The following is a 21,161-nucleotide window of genomic DNA, read 5'->3' as shown; positions in this document are numbered from 1 at the left end:
ATTTCTTGTCTGGAATGATTTCCACAAAATTTCGCATCTTCTCAAGTTCTTGAATAGTATTTACTGACTGTTCCAATCTTTAGACTGAATTCTTTTGTCCCACCTGCTGTCTATGTCTTTATTTACTGTCTCCTCTAAAGCCTGATCAACTGGAATTCGTGCAAATGGATTCTTTGATTTAAGCTGGACAGAAAATTCTACAGATACGTATGTAGAACTCAAAAATAGAAAGATTTGTATGTTCCAATTAGGATAATTCAGCCAATTGAATTGATAAGTACCTTGCACAGTTCATTTTATCTAAAGAAAACACCATGGGAACATTTCTTCTAAACACGAAAGGTAGGGTAAACAACAACCTTCCGTATGAGCTCGAATCGAGCCCAACAATAACTCCACTAAATCTAACTGTAAAAGGAAGCTGAATATTTTCGGCTTCAACATGATCCAAGAACTCATTCCAAGTTATTCTCATTAAGGCTTCGTTGACGCATTCGTGGAGTATTACAGCACGGTTGTATTGCTTTCCGTCTAAAACTTGAACACTGGAGCCAATTACAATTGTTTCTGATCTTACTGCTAAGTCTAAGTCCAGTATTACCAATTACTTCCCAATATTTGAAAGTAGATTACAAACTATGTGAAAAGATCCATCGCTATGAAAATACTGTCAAATTCATTTAGATGTATCCATTTAATTTGTGTTGCTTTTGAAAAAATAGCCTGATCTACAACAACAACAATATTTTCCAAATTTAACCTTGACTTTATTTAATTGCACTCAGTCAATATTTCATAAACTGTTGACTTATCAGTTGCTGAGTGATTTATGAATAAGCTATTGGATTTGGTTAACATTGTTCCTGACAAGTATATTAAATCCTGTCCAAGAGCTAACTGTCTAATTTCCAGAGTTGCAATGCCGACTTAGACCCCAAAGTAAATTGTTCCGTTCCGAAAACAAGCTAAGGCAATCAGGAATTGGCTTTGTTGTAAGGTTAGAAGGCTCAATCTTCTTACCTTCAATATATGCTAGTAAAGGTGAATGGTAAAATACCATGCATCTTTTCTTCTTATCATTATTAAATACAGGTCTCAGAGGTAAATTTGAGTCTGATACTATCTGTATTATAATGCCATTAACTCGGTGAGTTTATGGAAACATTCCGCATTGTTTAAAGGAGACCGGAGTATTCACGAACGCTTAAGCTTTGATTATAAATAACTCCTTTGTTTTTAGAGATAAAATTAAGATTTCTCATGTATAGAAAGTTTGGAGTTTTTCCATTATACTATGCAGAGAAAAATCAAAAGTAACATTTTGCAACAAATCAGAGAGATGTTTTAAAAATGTACCTATGTTCGGGATCACCCCAGTATTAGCGGTAATCTCGAACATACTGTTTACTTTAAACTTTCTTTTACGAAAGAAGCGAAATGCATTAAAATATATTAAAATTATACCTCAATTAAATCTTTAATAAGAATTATAATTACAAACATAAGTTAATGAGAAACATGACCAGACCTCATCATCTTTGAATCTATACAAATGAAAGATATTAGGTAATAGGCTAAAGAAAGTACTCTTATGAAACAAATTCAGAACTTACCGTGCATTAAGTAAAATATTCATTAAAATGAAAACATTATTTGGAATTGTAGAAATAACAGATATACACATTAATATTTTGCTTCCAAGGACAGTATTCTTTATTAGTTCAGTGTTGAAATGCGGTCAATAGGCTGAACAAAATTTACTAACTGCTAATGGGCGCTACTAGGGTAAATATATTTGTAAAACACTCTGTGAATCACACACAAAAAAACTGCAGCCTATGATAAAGGCTCAGATATCTAAAATAGGGTTACTGACTATAGAATAATGAAGTAGGCTACTAATTGCCTAAAATAAATAGGGCCTATAGCAAACTATTCTAATTAATATAGCTAATAACGCTTATTACCAAGAATGATCTATTTCTCAAACCAATTTCATTAACTTATTACTTACTTTTCAACAAAAAAGAACTATTTAAAAAATTTTGATAATTTATTTAACACCATGGAGCAATCCCGAACCCTCCGCGGTAATGGCAAACATTCTGTCTGGCATTTCCCCATGAGACACAATTTTATTGTTAAAGTTGAAATGAAACTAATTAATGACTCCATACAGGCTAGTAACATTACAAAAAGGTAATGCTGAAATATAGGGGAATATATAGCCTTATCTGTAACAATATAGATGAGATAAAATTCAACTTAACTTGCCCAGGTTGCTGAATCAACGTTATAAGTGAATCGCCAAAAACAACAAAACGTCTTCTTCGTGGCAATCCATTCAACTGACTATCACCAAATTTGCTACACCTTTCCAGGTCTCTCCGCTAGCATACAACAAAATCGTCTGTTTTCTAGCAAACTTCCTTGGGCGCAAACTTGGGTGTTCGGCATTACCCCAGTGTTCGTGAATACGTACCCCGGTTTACCCTACATTGAATTGCAGTGCTGCCGCGTGCACTTCTGAACATTCAAATCTTGATATTTTCCGGCTGTATTATTGTTAGAATGTTCACAAATACATCAAACGAAAGCTAATTAATGTCTCTCTTCTTTTGCCCAAAGTATTTTTTCATAAAATCTTTTGTTGTCACGATTAATATAGATTAAATGATTCGAAATTTATTTTTTGTTATTTTCCTCACATACTGTCCAAGATACGGCAAAATGATGACAACATTGCTTGTTGTAAATATAATGAGATATCCTTTAAAAAAAAAAAAGAGCGTCAAAAATTCGATAAAAAAACTTTTTATCGAAATCGATAACGGCTCACACTGGAAAAGTCGCACACTCATAACAGTACTTCACTGAATTTTTTTCACATTTTTCGGACGATGTCTTCCGGTGCCGCAATCAGCCTAAAGTTTTGGAAAAGTCAACATAGGCTACACGCGTTACACAGTATGTAGACAGTCTGTTCTATCTTCCAATGCGGTTCGAAAGTAACATATTTCTGTACGTGATCGTTCTCTAACTTTATGTGCTTTACTAACATCACTAATATGTATAGTTCCTTGCTTGTTTTAAGAATAAAATTGCATTTATTAACGTTGAACCTGCGTAAAGAATAGGAATGGTAAATGAAAGCTCGATTCCATTGTTGCGCGATCTGGGCAAGGCGATACAGTTAGTGTTTTCTTCTGGGAGTGGGCGAGTTCATGTTGAATGAATGACATGGCCGAAGGAGGGTTGGGTTGCTGGGAGGGGCTGTCCTTTGCTTTAGTGCAGTGTCGCTTGCGATACGATTAACGTGTTGAGTCTTGCGTGTTTAGGGAACGGACATTCTTTGAGGTTAAAGTGTGTGATTCGCATGTAAGCAGTTAGTATCATGTTTGTTGACTGTTGTTGAATGCTATTTAACTATAGTTGGTTAACAAACAAACATATTGCTTAACAATTTACAGGGACATCGACCTAGTAAGGAGTAAGGAGCCACCAACGAGTGACCTGTTGGTTGCAGATGTTACAGTGCCTTCGGCCTTTTTTAGATTATCGGTTGCCTTCATTATAAGTCAGGAAAAGCCTCCTGGGAGGACTTCCCGTCAGCGTGTGAATAGTTATCTGTTTGGTACGCCCTCGGAACTAAACGAAACTCACTTGCCGACGTGTGGTGACGTCAGGCGTTTTGTAAACTTGGTGAAACTACAGTTGTCTTCTGAGAGCAATGGCCGTGACTTGCCGTATTGCCAACAGTTGCAGATAGGGTGATAGACATCTGAAAAAATCATCCATTCCCGTTATTCCGAAGAAATGTGTTGTGACAAAACTCTTGAGGTACTGCAGAAAGTGTAGTGGTGTTTCCAAATCATCAAAATGGAAAAATAGCAAAACAGTGCAGAACTTTTCAAAGATGCGTTTGATCGCCTCTTTGATATATATGCCTGCGGTGCAAAGATCTGAATGATTACATGTGCAATAAACAACAACGAGTTACAACTCGGGAACAAGCATTCTTGCAAGAGCAACGAACAGTGCGAAAAATGATGATAGGCAGCCTAGATGCTAAGACTAGAAGGTCTCTGCAAGCAACCGATCAAAGAAGAAAGAAGATGAAACAAAAGTCGACTTTGGTGCCAATGATTCGACTTTAAAGTCAAAGATTGGTAGAACCTACGACTTCTGACGATACATGCAGGAGTCCGATACCATTACGTTGGAGTCTGAATTTGAACTACCAGCCTACATTCGCGGGCAGAAGACCACACAAACCAGAATTCGTCTCTTAAAAACATCTTCTGAGGCTTACAGAACGGGTGTTTCTGACAGGCAAGCGGCTCTCATTGCTTTACTGCGCTTCAGGACGCAGGAGTAATCTCAGAAGAATCTCCCCGGAGCATTATAGCTAGAATGAGAATTTGAAGAGAAAAATAGAAACACAGCACTGAAGTACAACAGGTTGAAGAAACATCTGGTCACGCTGTTAGAGCCCTGTATTTCGATGGTCGAAAGCACAAGACTATTGTGCAAGAAAAAAGGGGAATAAATTAAAATCGCCGTAAAGTAAAAGAGTACCACGTCACCACTGAGCCTTACCTGGTTCTGCTTACTTGGCGCACGTCACACCACAATCAGGTACCGGACTTGACACCGCGACAACTATAATCGACTTTCTGAAAGCGAAACAAGCGGACTTGTCAACAAAGGTTGCAGCGGGCTGCAATGGAACTGCAAGCAATACCGGTAAACACATTGCTGTTCTTGTCAGTATCGAAAAACGACTTCGAAGGGATATTCAGAGGCTAGTATGTCTTCTCCATTGTAACGAGCTTCCACTGGGCCACTTGTTTCAACATTTGGATGAAAACGCCACTGGCCCCAAGGCTTAGTCAGGTCCAATAGTACAGAAACTCCATTCATTGTGAGCTCTGGGTTATATTAAACCATTTTATGGTTAAAATAAGCAAAGAACTGCACATATTAGTGATGTCAGTACAGCACATAAAGTTGAAGAACAATCACGTAGATAAATATGCTACTTTAGAATCGTACTGGAAGATAAAACAAACTGCTACATACTGTGTAATGTATGTTGCCTATGTTGACTTATCCAAAACTTTAGGCAGATTGCAGCACAGACCGTCCGAAAAGACCGTCCGAAAACTGTGAAAAAAAATTCAGTGAACTACTGTTATGAGTGGGCAACTTTTCCCGTGTGAACCGTTATCGATTTCGGAAAAAAAAAGTTTTTTTTTTCGATCCACCCTATTGTACATATATTATGTTTAAATATAGTGCTCATGTTTATTAATTTTCCGTGTGATGAATGCTGCCCCTACACCACAAACCACAAGTAGTGTGTTTTGAAGGTATCAGGAGATTTATTAGCTCCAAAATATACTGTGATACAAGCAATTGATTTATTGTTTCTGGAGGAAATCCAAGAATATAGATATGAAAATTAGAATTTAGAAATGTTGTTGTTCTTTATTTTGCACGTCTAGTAAGAATTAAATATAATTTTCTTTCTCCTGTAACAGTGAAGCTATATAATTAAATGTGCATTTTGTTCGACATCAAGACTCAGTCTTTGATGGCTTTGTAACGAGTCACTTGAGGTCACCGAGAGAATATTTCCTTCTATCTATATCCTTTTTATTAATTTAAAACTTTAATTTGGTGAGACCAATATGGGAATCAAAATGTTCAGATCTGGTATAGTGCTAATAGGAACTGTGAATTTCATTTGCGCATCAGCTGATCCTGGATTTTCTTCTGATTCAATGGATTTCACTATCATCCCATACAAAATTTAATAATATGTATTTTGCAGAAAGAGTCTCTTCGGGATATCATGCTTTGCTATCGTTTATAGTAATTAAGAGATAAAAAAATAAGCATATGTTTCAAAAATTTAAGAAATAATTTCTCCTACTCTGACAGTCAGTAAATATTTTCTCAGTTGTTTTGTAAGTTCCTTTCCAACCCTAATTTTTGAGTGTTGCTTTGCACACACACACACACACACACATATATATATATATATATATATATATATATATATATATATATATATATATATATATATATATATATATATATATATATATATATATATATATATATATATCTTAGGGTGTCCCTTATTTTGAGTAGTTTCGTGTTGCGACACACACACACACTTCAAATGTATTCTATGTGACTATAAATACGCATTAGTGAAATAACAGCTCTCTACGAGAATGTTAACCCGTGTTGACTTGACGACAAACTCATGAAATGGCGTTTTCACATTATAATATAATTTAGAATTTCCAACCGTGATAACGGATAAACTAAAAGAGACAGAGAAACGAAATTTTGCACGAACAAACTAGAGAAACAGCGACATCTGTCGTGTATTGACAAACAGCACCGGATGAACAGTATTGCCAACTTAAGACAAAGTTTTGATTTTGTAAATGGAATGACCTAAATTGAACATCATCATTGGAAGCAGCAATGAAAATAAAGACAAAAGAGATTGTAAAGGCATATCGGTGTTGCAAACTTTCGAGCAATAACGTGTAATATGTGTTGGCGCACACAGGGAGTGAGGTACAAACGTTTTGTACACCTTAAATCAGATATTGACAAGAATTGTTTGCGTTGACTGTAAGTTTAGAAGCATCCGCTGATCATCAACAGAAGAAAGAAATTGATTTTGGAATAGATACAATAACTCCGAAAAGGTCACTAGTGCTGTGTGGTTTAAAACCTATAATGCAAGGCAGAAGAACATGAGAAGTAACCGTCTTTATGTGAAATTGATAACTCACGTACTGACAGATATATTCGGTATCTTGTTAAAACAGAGAACTAAGGTTTGTACACTCCGCATCAAAAAAATTGCGACAGCTAACGCCATGCAGCTAGGCTACCCAATATACACCTTCTTATCCCATAATCGTGTCTGGTAGAGAGACTCCCTCCCCCTGCTTCTTTCTTCTCTCTCATACTAAAATTAGCTAACAACATGAACGCAATTCTAATTTCAAACTACGCATGTTAGTATCGATAAAATGAAATAACAAAACCGAGACGAAACAAAATTCATAAGTTGATTTAGGGAGAAACTGAAACACACACAATAAAAAATTAAAACCAATGGATGTATATTACACAGAGGTTCAGAAACGAGGCAGAGAGAGAGAGAGAGAGAGAGAGAAGGCGAGAAAAGAAGAAAAAGAAAAGGGAGGACAGATAAAATTGTGGAATTTTAAACGTAGTAAGAAAACAACCTAATATTATAAAGTTCCGTTACCAGAAATCCAACACTAATATAGAAATAACGTTTGCTTTTATATATTTTTTCCAGGACTACTCAAATATATAGAGGATGCTTGAAACATTCATTAAGTCACTTTCAAAAACGATAGCATACTCAATTTCCAGTAGAGCTGTAGATCTCACAGACACATCTAAGATAATGTCAACAGTTTAACGCACATGCTTAATTTCCGCGTGGTTCGGTTGTAAATTCGGTAGTGTTCATTGGACGTACCGATGCAAACCACATTCTAATAAACCCAGTAGGTAGCGTAGGTCATATCTTCCATGCCAGACTACTAATGCAAAGTGCACAAAAAAAGAAAACAACGAAAAGAAAAAGAAACAAAGAAAGAAAGATAAAATTGAATGAGTGCTATTTTACTGGTAAATTTTTATCAGAAATATAATATATTAAAAGTCCAAACTGTATTATTATGAAAAGTTAGGAATGTTCAAATGGAAAATTGGATGTTCCTTATAGATGTAGCAAACCTTGCATGTTTCAAATTTCAACGTGAATAAATAACTTTGAATTATAGGAGGAAACAAATTTGTATCGAACTAGTATAAGTAAAATATTGTTGTCAAATAACTAAAGAGGTTGCCATTTTCTAGTCTTTTCCGAAGATTTATCTGTTCCGAACATCCAACATCACTTTCATCTCTTGCGGATATAAGGTTGTAATTTGCACAGAGAGAATGAACACGCTAGAGCTCAAACGGATCATCGTGTCAGTCGGATGATGTTGTTTAACTTATGGACCACCACTGGGTCGAGGATTGAAACCCGTAGTGACCCGGTAATTCGACTGAGACTCGGTAACCCAGATGATAAAAAAGATATTTTGTTTATTCCCTTGCGTTTAAACAGTATTTCTTTCAGAGATAACCAGGACTGGAGATGTTATGTCCAGAGCACGAAAAACTCGACGCTGAAGTTGTCAGTTAATTACATTCTCCAGACCAGGTCTATCGGTCTCTTGCTCCGTTTTAACTTTGGAACACATACACACATGAAGTGCGTGTGTACGTGAGAGAGAGGGGGAGAAGTGAAAGATGAAACGACGGGAAAGGGCAACGTCAAGAAAGAGAGAGAGAGGGACGAATATAAATATGAAACATACTCATCATTGCAATGTATGATGAAGAACGCACACACTGTTTATTCGAATTTTCGCCAGTGATGCTTTGTAAGTTCTCCAACAGAAGATAAATCTCTGTTCGCAGCCATTATTTTATGTGAAAAAGTTATACTACCTGGTGGGGAATCGAACACATATTTTCCGCTTGGAAGTCTGGTACTTTACCACTACACCACCCATTGCTTTACCCAAACTTTGTTCAACAAATGCTGTAATATTTCTTTCTGAGAACTATAACACGAAAAGTGTTTACTGCAGATCAATGAAGTGTTTCGAATGTCCTAGTAAATCCCTTGCCCTTTCCCAACCAACATTCGTAAATAGTCTCTATCATGATAAAGATCTTTGCTTCCACATTCTTAAGCATTGCACGTATAATATGAGAAATCGATTCTTCTTTGCCACGTTGTAAAAAATTCAAGTTGGGTCGGACCTATGCTGGAAAGCTGTATTAGTCGCAACTACATTACGTTACTGCTACACTACCATTCCACCTGAAGCTAGAAGCCAAATATTACTTACTTTAGCTTTGATTATTAAAACTATCAAGCTTCTTCCTCTAAGGTTATTTGTACCTAAGTACACAACGATATTCATTTATTCGACGACCTAGAGATAAATTAGTGCCCACTAATAAAGGACACCACATTCAATCCAGGAAAAAATACAGAAATAAAAACATATTATGCAGTAATTTCGCCGTTTTAATTCAAAAGTACGCCAATAATAATAATAATAATAATAATAATAATAATAATGATAATAATAATAATAATTATTATTATTTTTATTACTACTATTATTATTACTAGCATCAATTGGCCGCTTTGCTGGGCTAAATTGAGAAAAAATAATAATATGCTCCGTTATTCAGTCACTTTTTACCATTAGTAAGGCGCTCATTGATATCGGTCATTTTCGATGAGTTTTATATATCCTCTCCCCTTCCCATGTTGCGAAGCACGACATCTTCAGTGCCATTGTTTATCTCAGCCACCCGGAAAACTATGAATTCCACAATTATATTGGTTATTTTGATAATTTTTATATGTCTCCCCCTCCTCTATGTTGCGGGTTCAATTTGGATTTAAACGGCATCAGATGTGTCACTGTTCATCTCAGCGACTCCAAAAATTATAGATTCGATACTAATATCGGTCATTTTTCGTTCTCTTTTAAATGTTGCTATCCTTCCACCTTCCTTTAGTTACACAATCAAAATGATGAGTAAAACCATCTCGGGTTCGTACTTCATCTAGGTTGAAAATTTTATCGAGATTGGTACGGTGGTTCAAGACTTATAAATTTTATTTATGTGTATATATCTCCCTTTCGCATTCCCCTTCTCTAATTTCTAGCGCCAAAGGGAAATAATAAAAATCATATACGGCCCGATCCTCACCTATGTTAAAAATTTGATCGAGATAGGTCGCGTGGTTCAAGACTTATTAAGTTTTATTTATTTTTATATATCTTTCACCTCCCTTCCACTCCCCTAAGTTTTATCGTTAAAGTGGTATGATGAAAACCACTCCAGGCTTAAACTTCATTCATGTTGAGAATTTGATGCAGATTTGTCCGGTGATTCATGACTTATTAACTCATTAACAAGTCATTTTTATTTTAATTCACATTGATTTTTGTATATCTCCCCGTCCTCCCCTTCCCTTCATTCCACCATTAAAGTGAAATAATTAAAAACATTCCACTGCACAAACGTAATCCATGTTGGAAATTTCATCCAGATCGGTTGTTTGATTCACGACTTATTAAGTTTTCTTTATTTTTTTATATTTTTCCATCCTCCCCTGCCCTAAGTAACACCATCAAAACGAATAGATATAAATACTCCTAGGTACGAACATTATCAATGTTGAATATTTGATCGAGATCGGTCGGGTGGTTCAAGAGACTATAAGTCACAGCCCCTTTCAATTTAACAATATAGGTTATTATTATTGGCGTACTTTTGAATTTGCACGGCGAAATTACTGCATAATATGTTTTTATTTCTGTATTTTTTCCTGGATTGAATGTGGTGTCCTTTATTAGTGGGCACTAATTTATCTCTAGGTCGTCGAATAAATGAATATCGTTGTGTACTTAGGTACAAATAACCTTAGAGGAAGAAGCTTGATAGTTTTAATAATCAAGGCTAAAGTAAGTAATATTTGGCTTCTAGCCTCAGGTGGAATGCTAGTGTAGCAGTAACGTAATGCAGTTACGACTAATACAGCTATCCAGCATAGGTTCAAATCCTGTTCACGCCCAACTTGAATTTTTTACAACGTGGCAAACAAGAATCGATTTCTCATATTATACGTGCAATGCTTAAGAATGTGGAAGCAAAGATCTATATCATGATATAGACTATTTACGAATGTTGGTTGGGAAAGGGCAAGGGATTTACTAGGACATTCGAAACACTTCATTGATCTGCAGTAAACACTTTTCGTGTTATCGTTCTCAGAAAGAAATATTACAGCATTTGTTGAACAAAGTTTGGGTAAAGCAATCGGTTGTGTAGTAGTAAAGTGCCAGATTTCCAAGAGGAAAATATAGGTTCAATTCCCCACCAGGTAGTATAACTTTTTCGCATAAAATAATGGCTGCGAACAGAGATTTATCTTCTGTTGGAGAACTTTCAAAGCACCACCGGCGAGAATTATAATAAACGATGTGTGCGTTCTTCATCATACACTGTAATGATAAGTATGTTTCATATTTATATTCGTCCCTCTCTCTCTCTTTCTTTCTCTCCCTTTCCTGACGTTTCCCTATCCTGTCGTTTCATCTTTCACTTCTCCCCCATCTCTCTCACTACACACGCACTTCATGTGTGTATGTGTTCCAAAGTTAAAACGGAGCAAGAGACCGATAGACCTGGTCTCGAGAATGTAATTAACTGACAACTTCAGCGTCGAGTTTTTCGTGCTCTGGACGTAACATCTCCAGTCCTGGTCATCTCTGAAAGAAATACTGTTTAAACGCAAGGGAATAAACAAAATATCTTTTTTATCATCTGGGTTACCGAGTCTCAGTCGAATTACCGGGTCACTACGGGTTTCAATCCTCGACCCAGTGGTGGTCCATAAGCTAACCAACATCATCCGACTGACACGATGATCCGTTTGAGCTCTAGCGTGTTCATTCTCTCTGTGCAAATTACAACTTTATATTCGCAAGAGATGAAAGTGATGCTGGATGTTCGGTTCAGATAAATCTTCGGAAAAGTCTAGAAAATAGCAATCTCTGTTTATTTGGAAACAAAAAATTATTTATACTAGTTCGACACAAATTTGTTTCCTTCTTATAATTCAATGTGATTTATTCACGCTGAAGTTTGAAACATGCAAGGTCTGCTGCATCTATAAGGAACATCCAATTTTCCATTTGAACATTTGTAACTTTTCATTATGATATGGTTTGGACTTTTAATATAGCATATTTCTGATAAAAAAAAATTACCAGTAAAATAGCACTCATTCAATTTTATCTTTCTTTCTTTCTTTCTTCGTTTTTTCTTTCTTTTTTTTGTTCACTATGCATTAGTAGTCTGGAATGGAAGATATAACCTACGCTACCTACTGAGTTTATTAGAATGTACTTTGCATCAGTACGTCCAATGAACACTACCGAATTTACAACCGAACCAGGCGAAAACAAAGCATGTGTTAAGCTGTTGCCATTATCTTAGATGTGTCTGTGAGATCTACAATTCTACTGAAAATTGAGTATGCTATCCTTTTCGAAAGTGACTTAATGAATGTTTCAAGCATCCTCTATATATTCGAATAATCCTGAAAATGTATATAAGCAAACTTTATATCTATATTACTGTTTGATTTCTGGTAACGGAACTTTATAATATTAGGTTGTTTTCTTACTACGTTTAAAATTCCACAATTTTATCTGTCCTCCCTTTTCTTTTTCTTCTTTTCTCGCCTTCTCTCTCTCTCTCTCTCTCTCTCTCTGCCTCGTTTCTGAACCTCTGTGTAATATACATCTATTGGTTTTAATTTTTTATTGTGTGTGTTTCAGTTTCTCCCTAAATCAACTTATGAATTTTGTTTCGTCTCGGTTTTGTTATTTCATTTTATCGATACTAACATGCGTAGTTTGAAATTAGAATTGCGTTCATGTTGTTAGCTAATTTTAGTATGGGAGAGAAGAAAGGAGGAGGGGGAGGGAGTCTCTCTACCAGACACGATTATGGGATAAGAAGGTGTATATTGGGTGGCCTAGCTGCATGGCGTTAGCTGTCGCAATTTTTTTGATGCGGAGTGTACAAGATGGCAACGCTGCATTGCAACAGCTTTTTTACTCTTGATTTCATCATGGTTGTCAGCGTTCTCGAAAGCCCACGAGTACATAAATCATAATTGAACGGTTTTCATATTTTAGCCAGGTTGTTGGGATTCCAACCCGCTGTGCAGCGTTGCAACCTTTCACAAACCTTACTTGTCAGTTTCTACAAGATATCGTATATTTCGGTCAGTAATCGATCTCAGAAAACCACGGTTCTAGTCCTCATGCTCTACCGCCTTGCATTACACGTTTTAAAGCATGCAGCACTAGTGACCTTTTCCGAATTATTGTATCTCTTCCAAACTCAATTGTTATCTTCTGTTGATGGCAACACTCTTCACCGGATGCTTCTAGACTTAGAGTCAACGCAAACAATTCTTGTCAATATCTGATCTAAGGTGTACAAAACATTAGTACCTCACTACCTGAGTGCTCCAACATATATTACTCGTTATTTCTCAAAAAGTTTGCAACACTGATCTGCCTTTACAATCTCTTTTGTCTTTACTTTTACTGCTGCTTCTAATGATATTCAATTTAGGTCATTCCATTTACAAAAAGACAACTTTGTCTTGCGTTAGCAACACTGTTACTCCGATGCTATTTGTCAATACACGAACAGATGTCGCCCTTTCTCTAGTTGCTTCGTGCAAAGTTTCGTTTCTCTGTCTCTTTTAGTTTATCCGTTATCATGGTCGGAAATTCTAAATTATATAATAATGTGAAAAGGCCATTTCATGAGTTTGTCGTCAAGTCGGCACGGGTTAACATTCTCGTAGAGAGCTGCTGTTTCACTATTGCGTGTTTATGGTCACATAGAATACATTTGAGGGATATGCGTATCGCAACACGAAATTACCCAAAATAACGGACACCCTAATATATATATATATATATATATATATATATATATATATATATATATATATATATATATATATATAGAGAGAGAGAGAGAGAGAGAGAGAGAGAGAGAGAGAGAGAGAGATACGAGCTCAACAGTGAGACTATTTGTATTTGGCACGATAAAATCAAAATGATGAAAACAGATAGGAAACTGAAATTAAAGTTTTGTTTTAAATAAAACATTGAAACAAAAAGGAATGTAAAATTTACATGTAAGCCATGGAAATGATTAAATAATAAATAACAAATTGTAAAATATGCAATTAGAAATGAATACATCTGTTACAATATTTGTAAGACATAAACAGAAAAACTTGAAAAGAACATCAAAGGGCACTTAATTATTTTAATCTCCTAATAGTGGGAATGCGATCAACACAGTCTACGTTATCTCCAAAAACTTTCGTACAATAAGATTTTCAGACAGTTCTAAAGGCTGGCTCAGGTTAGAGCATTCTGAACATTCTACAAGAATGTTTCAAACACTCAGTGGGATTATACAGCCTTTATATGTACTTAAAAAGTAAAGATGGGAATCAATATTTTAAATTTTTTTCGAAATCTTTTTTTTTTTCATTCGCGTGGATTTTGTTACTTTTTTATTCGCCTCTTAAATTGTCCAGACAAGTTGGAAAATAATATCATTGTGACTTCAAATGTGAATTATATTTTGTCTCCATTGTATAACTTCAGTATCTAGTAAATTGTGTATGCAGAAAATTGTAACAAACTGTAAGGTCTTTCCAGTTACGTTATGCTGATAAACGTACTTCTCTTAAACTGATACTTTTCTGCACACTTCGATATTTTGAATTTGAGACATTAGATAGTATTTTTCCATGTTTCATTACTATCTCTTCCGTGTATATAAGCTGTGGAATTCCTAGTTTCTTTCATTAAGTGTCTAGTATAGTCACCCGTAACCAGCAGATATAACTCTGAACTCAACCTAACCTATCAGAAGTAATACTTTCCATTACCATCTATCTTCATTCTAAGTCCCACTGGATAAGTAGTGAATCCAGTGAAGATGAAGAGATTAGCTGAAGACCGTGGAGCATGGAAGCTTCTCAGCTGCGATAAGTGATCTACTAATAATGACAGAATACTAATGTTGATTATGATTTTAGTAAGAGTAGGTCCATTGAACGTAACGACTTTTGAGATTAGAGCAGGAAGAGAGTGCTGCAGTTCTAAACTGGAGAAGCAGCGTTATTGTGTATTTGTTGATTGGGGTGCATTTCTTTTCGGCACCGAGACTATTATGATATTTGAATCTAGATTCCGAGTCATCGCCATGTGTTTAAATATCAAGGCTCTCTCCTAGAAAGGCCATGGAATCGAACGAGAAAGTGCATGTGCTAGTCAATAGGGTAATTGAAAAAGGATTTATCTTTATTATTGTCATTAGATTTTGTTAAAAGTCTCACTAATCCAGTCGTCAGATTTTTTTTTATTTTCTGTTACATTGTTGTTGTTGCTTAGACAATGTTGTGACTTCATCATAGCAATTTCTCAAATTTTCAATTCATAAATGTTTGTTTGCAGAATAGAAAAGAGATTATCCTCAACTGAAGAGTTCTGAATGTCCAGAGGGAAAACATGTAATATTAAGTGGGTTTACAAAATTTACATGGTCTATCTGAAGTCGTTTAATGACATTTTTTAAAGTTTTTCTGTCGAATTTACATCTGAATTAAACCTTTTAGGTGTTCTAAATGCAGATTACTATTATCTTAAATGGCACAATTTGCCTACCTGATGATATCCAGATTATATTGTCTAATCAATCTTCTCAAACTAACACGGTAAATGCAGTTACAATGTAAGACAATTGGTATATAGGAAATAATCAGAAAAAGCAATTATTTGTATTCAAAATTAAATGAGTAGGAAATGTTAGGTTAAACTCGTACTATTTTAATTATATGAATTAATACCACATCAACATTTTTGCTTAAGAGAATGGACATTTTGTTCTTCAATTACACTTGCTATCATTTGAGTACACAATTATTTGCTACCTACCAAAAATAGTGACCCATTCTCTTTCAGAAGTTTTAGATTTGTCGTAGAATCCAATATGAACATAATCTTGTCCACTAACAAACATGCTGCGAAATGCATTTGCCTCAGCATATGAATTAATTATACCCAGATGAGCACCTTCCCTTTCACAATCTGCTTTAGCATTGTCCCAAGTTTTAGCTGTTTTATGTAATTTGTAAATACCCAGGCCAGGAAAATATTGATAACCTTCTGGAATCTTCTCGTGCATGGCAACTGTAAGAAATTAAAAATATCTGTTACAAATACCTCGAACTTGAAATACTCTCTACAAATATTTATTTTATGGATATCATAACACAAAATATTTTGTATAAAGCGTGTTATGATCACAAAGCATTCATTAGACGTATTATTTTAAATTCTGAGTAATCATTGCTATATTCAAAAACTACTGGAAATTAAAATTTAAAAATATATTGATTCCCATGATTTCTAACTTTCATTTTTATTGAACACAAAAACAAAGTTAGTTATCTTCCTACGTGAAACAGTACGATGATATATGTAACTACAGTATAAATCGATGCAATTCTAATGTAAACACAATCAAGATTTGGCCAATGCTGGTCTTACTCTATTTAAAATCATAACCGGGGAGCACAGTGGCCCAGTGGTAGATCGTTCACCTCCTGTGCTTCGAGTCCCTGGTTGGCCGTGTGGAGTTTGTGGTTGACAAACACCGTGCTTGTGGGTTTTCTCGGGGTTCTCAAATTTCTCCCGCTTTCTTCATTCCACCATTTCATTCATTTCTCATCTTCGCCGTCTCCTTTAGCCTAACCGGCATAACGTGGGACGTAATAAATCATAACCAAAGTTGAATTGTCATCCCTAGCCAGTTCCCTTTTCTCCAATAGAAGAGCCATTATATGCCATAATTCAAAGCATCAAATACCATAATCATTCATGATTCTTAAGCTCTTTTTACTGAAAGAAATATTGAGTCGATGCATAAATTCGTGCGGTTTTCTTTTGGGTTGGTAACAATGCGGTGTGAAGGAATTGTTAATCGTTATTCCGTTGTTTTACCGTAGTTTGGAGGTTGTGTGTTGTGAAAAACACGTTTTCTTGATTGCGAACGTATTATTGTATGGAATGTCAAGTTGAGAAAAGTTATCATTTCCGCCATATTTTACTCTTTGAGTATAACCTAGGATCCAGTTCAGCAGAAGCTGCGAGTACAATTTGTGCAGTGTACGGGAATGAAGCAATTCCTGAAAGAACAGAACAGAAGAGCTTCTCTTGACCCATGGCTAACAGATTTATTCCAGTCAAAACCAAAACTGTTCTATAGACGAGGCATTGAACGGCTATCAGAAGGTTGAATGTGAATAGATAGTGGAGGTGAATATGTCACTGACTGATTGTGAGTTAATGTGAGTGACAGTAAAATGTATATATTATTACACTCGTAGAATTTGTTAATGTTATGTCTATGTTGTATTTGTATTTGAATTAACAGAACAGCATAATAAAAATAAAATATAAAATATAAGAACCGCATGAACTTATGCATCGACCCAATATTACAAATTGTAATACACTATTAAGTAATGTATATAATTTTCAACAAAACATATCGTAAGTACATTACTCAGTTCCAGTTCAAACTTCTCCTGGTGAGAGGTTCATTGTGAAGGTTAGAAACCCAATGCACTTATCCTTTTTTGTTGATAATTAGATTATGTTGAAACAAAGATAAGCTTTGAGGTTGCAGGTATTTTTGGTCTCCGTTTATATAAACGATAAAAATAATTTCTTAACTATAATAAGATTAGGCATTAACTAGTAACTTAGATATGTTAATATTCCTCCTCTTTTTCCATAATTCTATATCATTTTGTTTTAGATAAGTTAGGATCTTAGATAGATAGATAGATAGATAGATAGATAGATAGATAGATAGATAGATAGATAGATAGATAGATAGATAGATAGATAGATAGATAGATAGATGTGTGTATATATATATATAGTTACCTAGCTATGAGAAATTCTAAATTAAAAGACCCACAGTGAATATAAAATTATACCATTTTAAGCATTGTCTCTCTGGGGAGAAGATATAGATGACATTGGAATATTAAATGGTTCACAGCACATTGTTTTTAGACTAGCATAGGTGAAAATTGAAACGTTTGCTTAGGAACAGTTTTAACGAAGATAGAATCATACGAGGCATATCCGAAAAGTAAGTACCATTTCGCATTCCCGCCGCTGCTGCGCTGCGATCGGCATTCCACGCATGTGCGCTAGTCGTCCTTGTTCGTCTGCTCTGAACTGGCGCCATTTTGGTTACTCTGCGTAGTGTTGTCTGTTTACAGCGCAAGTTTAAAATGCCTAAGGCAAATGTTCACAAATACATCAAACGAAAGCTAATTAATGACTCCACCGACTGTGAGATTCGTTCGGTAATTCGATTTTTAAAGGCAAAGAATGTGGAACCGGCAGAAATTCATAGCAAATTAAAGAAGTTTATGGTGAAAACGCAATGACTGCTGGAGTGGTTAGAAAGTCTGAAAGAATGTTTAATGAGGGTCGAACTAATGTTCACGATGAGCCCAGGAGTAGTCGGTCTTCTGTTGTCAACGATGACTTGGTGAGGAAAATCGATGGAAAAATCGGTGAGAAACGACGTTTCACTATTACAACGCTTTCAGGCGAATTCCCGACGAAGTGAAACTCGCTGTGCAGCAATGGTTCTCGTCACTGGCGGCATATACTGTCAAATTCACTGGCGGCATCGTTCTATGAGGAAGGACTAGATAAGTAGTTCCACCGCTACGACAAGTGCCTCAACAATGGTGGAAACTATGTGGAAAAGTAGTGTAAGATATGCTCTTTCTTGTGACAATAAAATTCTTTCAAAAAATATGTTTACTATATTTTTTTCCAAAACGGTACTTATTTTCCGGATACGCCTCGTATTTAATCTAGCCAGATTAAGATAACTTCATCTGCTATATTGCAGAATGCAGATGTTGAGAGAATTTTTGGGAAATGCAACTTGATTTAACAAAAAGTAATGTTTACTGCTCCGAATTGGATGTATTTCTCTACGTCTTAAGCATGATACATCGAACTAGTAACAGTATACAGGTACTGTATAGAATACAGTAACTGTTTTCTTGTTGTAATTGGACAATAAAGAATTTAATCCTGATCACATCCGATATAGTATCCTTTCCTCATTTTGAAGCTTTCAATGACTTAATAACACTTAAGGAATCAGAACGGATGCAAGAGAAATAAACATACGTCTTGTTAATAGTCTCAAAAGCATATCTAAAGTCAAAACTTTGCCTAAAAAATTAGATCTATTTGATGGAAACCTGTATCTTTTATATAATTAAGATGAAGTATGAGTAAGGCACCTCCTACCAAATGTCCATTCTTCTTTGTGGCATCTGTGAAGATCAAAAATGGTAGTTATTCGGTATAATATGAATAGTGTTTAACCAGGCAGAATAAAAATTTGATGGTCGAGTTGTTTTGGAAGAATACGGAGTATATATGAGTATTATTAATATTTTGGGGGGAAATTATTTTCTATGAAACATTATAACAAGGAAGAACAAGATTTTTTTATTTTATAGGATAAAAATAATTATCTGAAATATATACGTATATCTGATAAATCCAAGATAACTCAATACAATAGCAAAGATACAAAATAACTCAATTCTTCCTTCGCTTTTTCATGAATTATTTGCCTAGACGTGTAGTCTCCTTAAATAGTTAATGTTTATAAAGAAATGAACAACATATCTTGATAATAAAATTATGCTAACATAAAAAGAATTAAATCTGATGAAATTGTATTAGTTTCTTCTAACAAAGCTTTAAAGTTTAAAATTCAGATGTGAAAATATTGTTTATGGACCTAATATTGATTTGCTACAGAGCCTGGAGAGGGAAATTGAATAGTATATATGAATTGTGTATGCATGAGACAACAGTTGAAAGCAAATAAGCACAAGGGTCGTTACAGACTAGAGGGGGCCTTTACTAAGGACGAAGTTTTACTGACTCATTGGGTCGTACTGATATGAGCAAGGGGGCCCGAGAAGACTTTTTTCGGAAAGATGAAGTCAGGCTTCCGCAACTTTTTTGGTAGGAAGACTCAAGAAAGCATTTGCAATCGCGAAAATTTGACCAAGGGCTACAGGTCCTCCGTCTCGTGATCCTTGCTTGGCCCCACAAACCACGGGCTCTTGGCGATCCTATAATTTAATAAATGTGGTTACTTGGAGTACCTACCATGCCATTTTAACTGACGATTAGAAGATGAGACAGGCGAGACTGGATTTTAACACGACTGACATAATCCTTTTGCTGATTAAGAAAGAATTCATGGGCGAATCCAGTATGCAGATGCTTCCTAGTATAGCTTTATGTTTGTTTGAGTTGGAAAACGTTGATAGTTAGTTTACGCAGCATTTCTTCGGACAATACTGGAAAGTTCGAGACATCTCCCGCATCCTACATATCCTACAAACTACTACACAGGATACAGTATCCGACCAGCCTGCAACTTCGGCCCAAAAGAAGCCACCAGTCTGTACCGCCACGCCAAACAAAGATAAACATCAAGACAACCCTCAACGTCAATCCATAATCAACCAGCAGATCCAACGTCAGCACTGATCAGAGGCAGACCAGCGGGAGGTCACGGTGAACAGTCAACCAAACGGCATTTCATAAAAGGCGATTAAGGATCTAGAGTTTGTTCCAGAAGCAACACAAAAGTGTGTAAAAGCCAATAAATGATAACATTTCTCCTGACGAAGACAACTTCTGCTCACAACAAGTGCATTATCTGCCCAAACAGTTCACAGTTTATTGTAATTCCCGCTCAGGCAAAAGCGCAGATATATATGAAGTTTAATGTCATAGTCCCAGACAGCTCCAGGTGATGTGCACATCACTTCGATAACAAGAACTTGAAGCCAGATGTGAACGTGAAATAAGCCAACCAGTCTTGTATGGCAATAAAAATGTGTTGTCGAATCCGCCAATTCCAGAATGAAGAGATTGAAGTCCCTGGAACATATTATCCCAAATACCCAGATTAAATTATTGGAGATTATGTGCGAATTGTTTGTGCGTTTTGCAATATATTTAGGCCTCCTTCATACTTGACACCTCCCACGATGAGTACATTGCACGAAGGATGCATGCTCTTCTTCACAAAGAAAACGAACTCCAAACAACGCTAACCAAGAAAGGTTGGGATCGCGAACACAACAAAATAAAATGGGCTCCGATGGATGCCGTAGATCTCTTGAACTTTCCTCTATTGTCCGAAGAGATGCTGCGTAAACTAACTATCAACGTTTTCCAACTAAAAAAAAACATAAAGCTACACTAGGAAGCATGTGCACACTGGATTCGCCCATGAATTCTTTCTTAATCAGCAAAAGG

General features: G+C 35.7%; 1 protein-coding gene across 3 annotated transcripts in view; it reads right to left on the bottom strand.

Annotated features, from left to right (window-relative positions):
• Nucleotides 1-21,161, bottom strand: part of LOC145673401 (uncharacterized) — a 288,550-nt gene that overhangs the window by 144,328 nt on the left and 123,061 nt on the right. For all 3 annotated transcript variants that reach the window (XM_081743064.1, XM_081743065.1, XM_081743066.1), the window contains one exon: nt 15,699-15,953. In XM_081743064.1, coding sequence (XP_081599190.1) covers nt 15,699-15,953 — 255 coding nt within the window. The remainder of the gene's footprint in view (nt 1-15,698; nt 15,954-21,161) is intronic.

This window comes from Thermobia domestica, chromosome 16 (genome assembly GCF_964235325.1).
Source record: "Thermobia domestica chromosome 16, izTheDome1.hap1.1, whole genome shotgun sequence".
Lineage (NCBI taxonomy): Eukaryota > Metazoa > Arthropoda > Insecta > Zygentoma > Lepismatidae > Thermobia > Thermobia domestica.
Note: the sequence above shows the minus strand (reverse complement) of the source record. Positions and strands in the feature narration are given on the sequence as shown.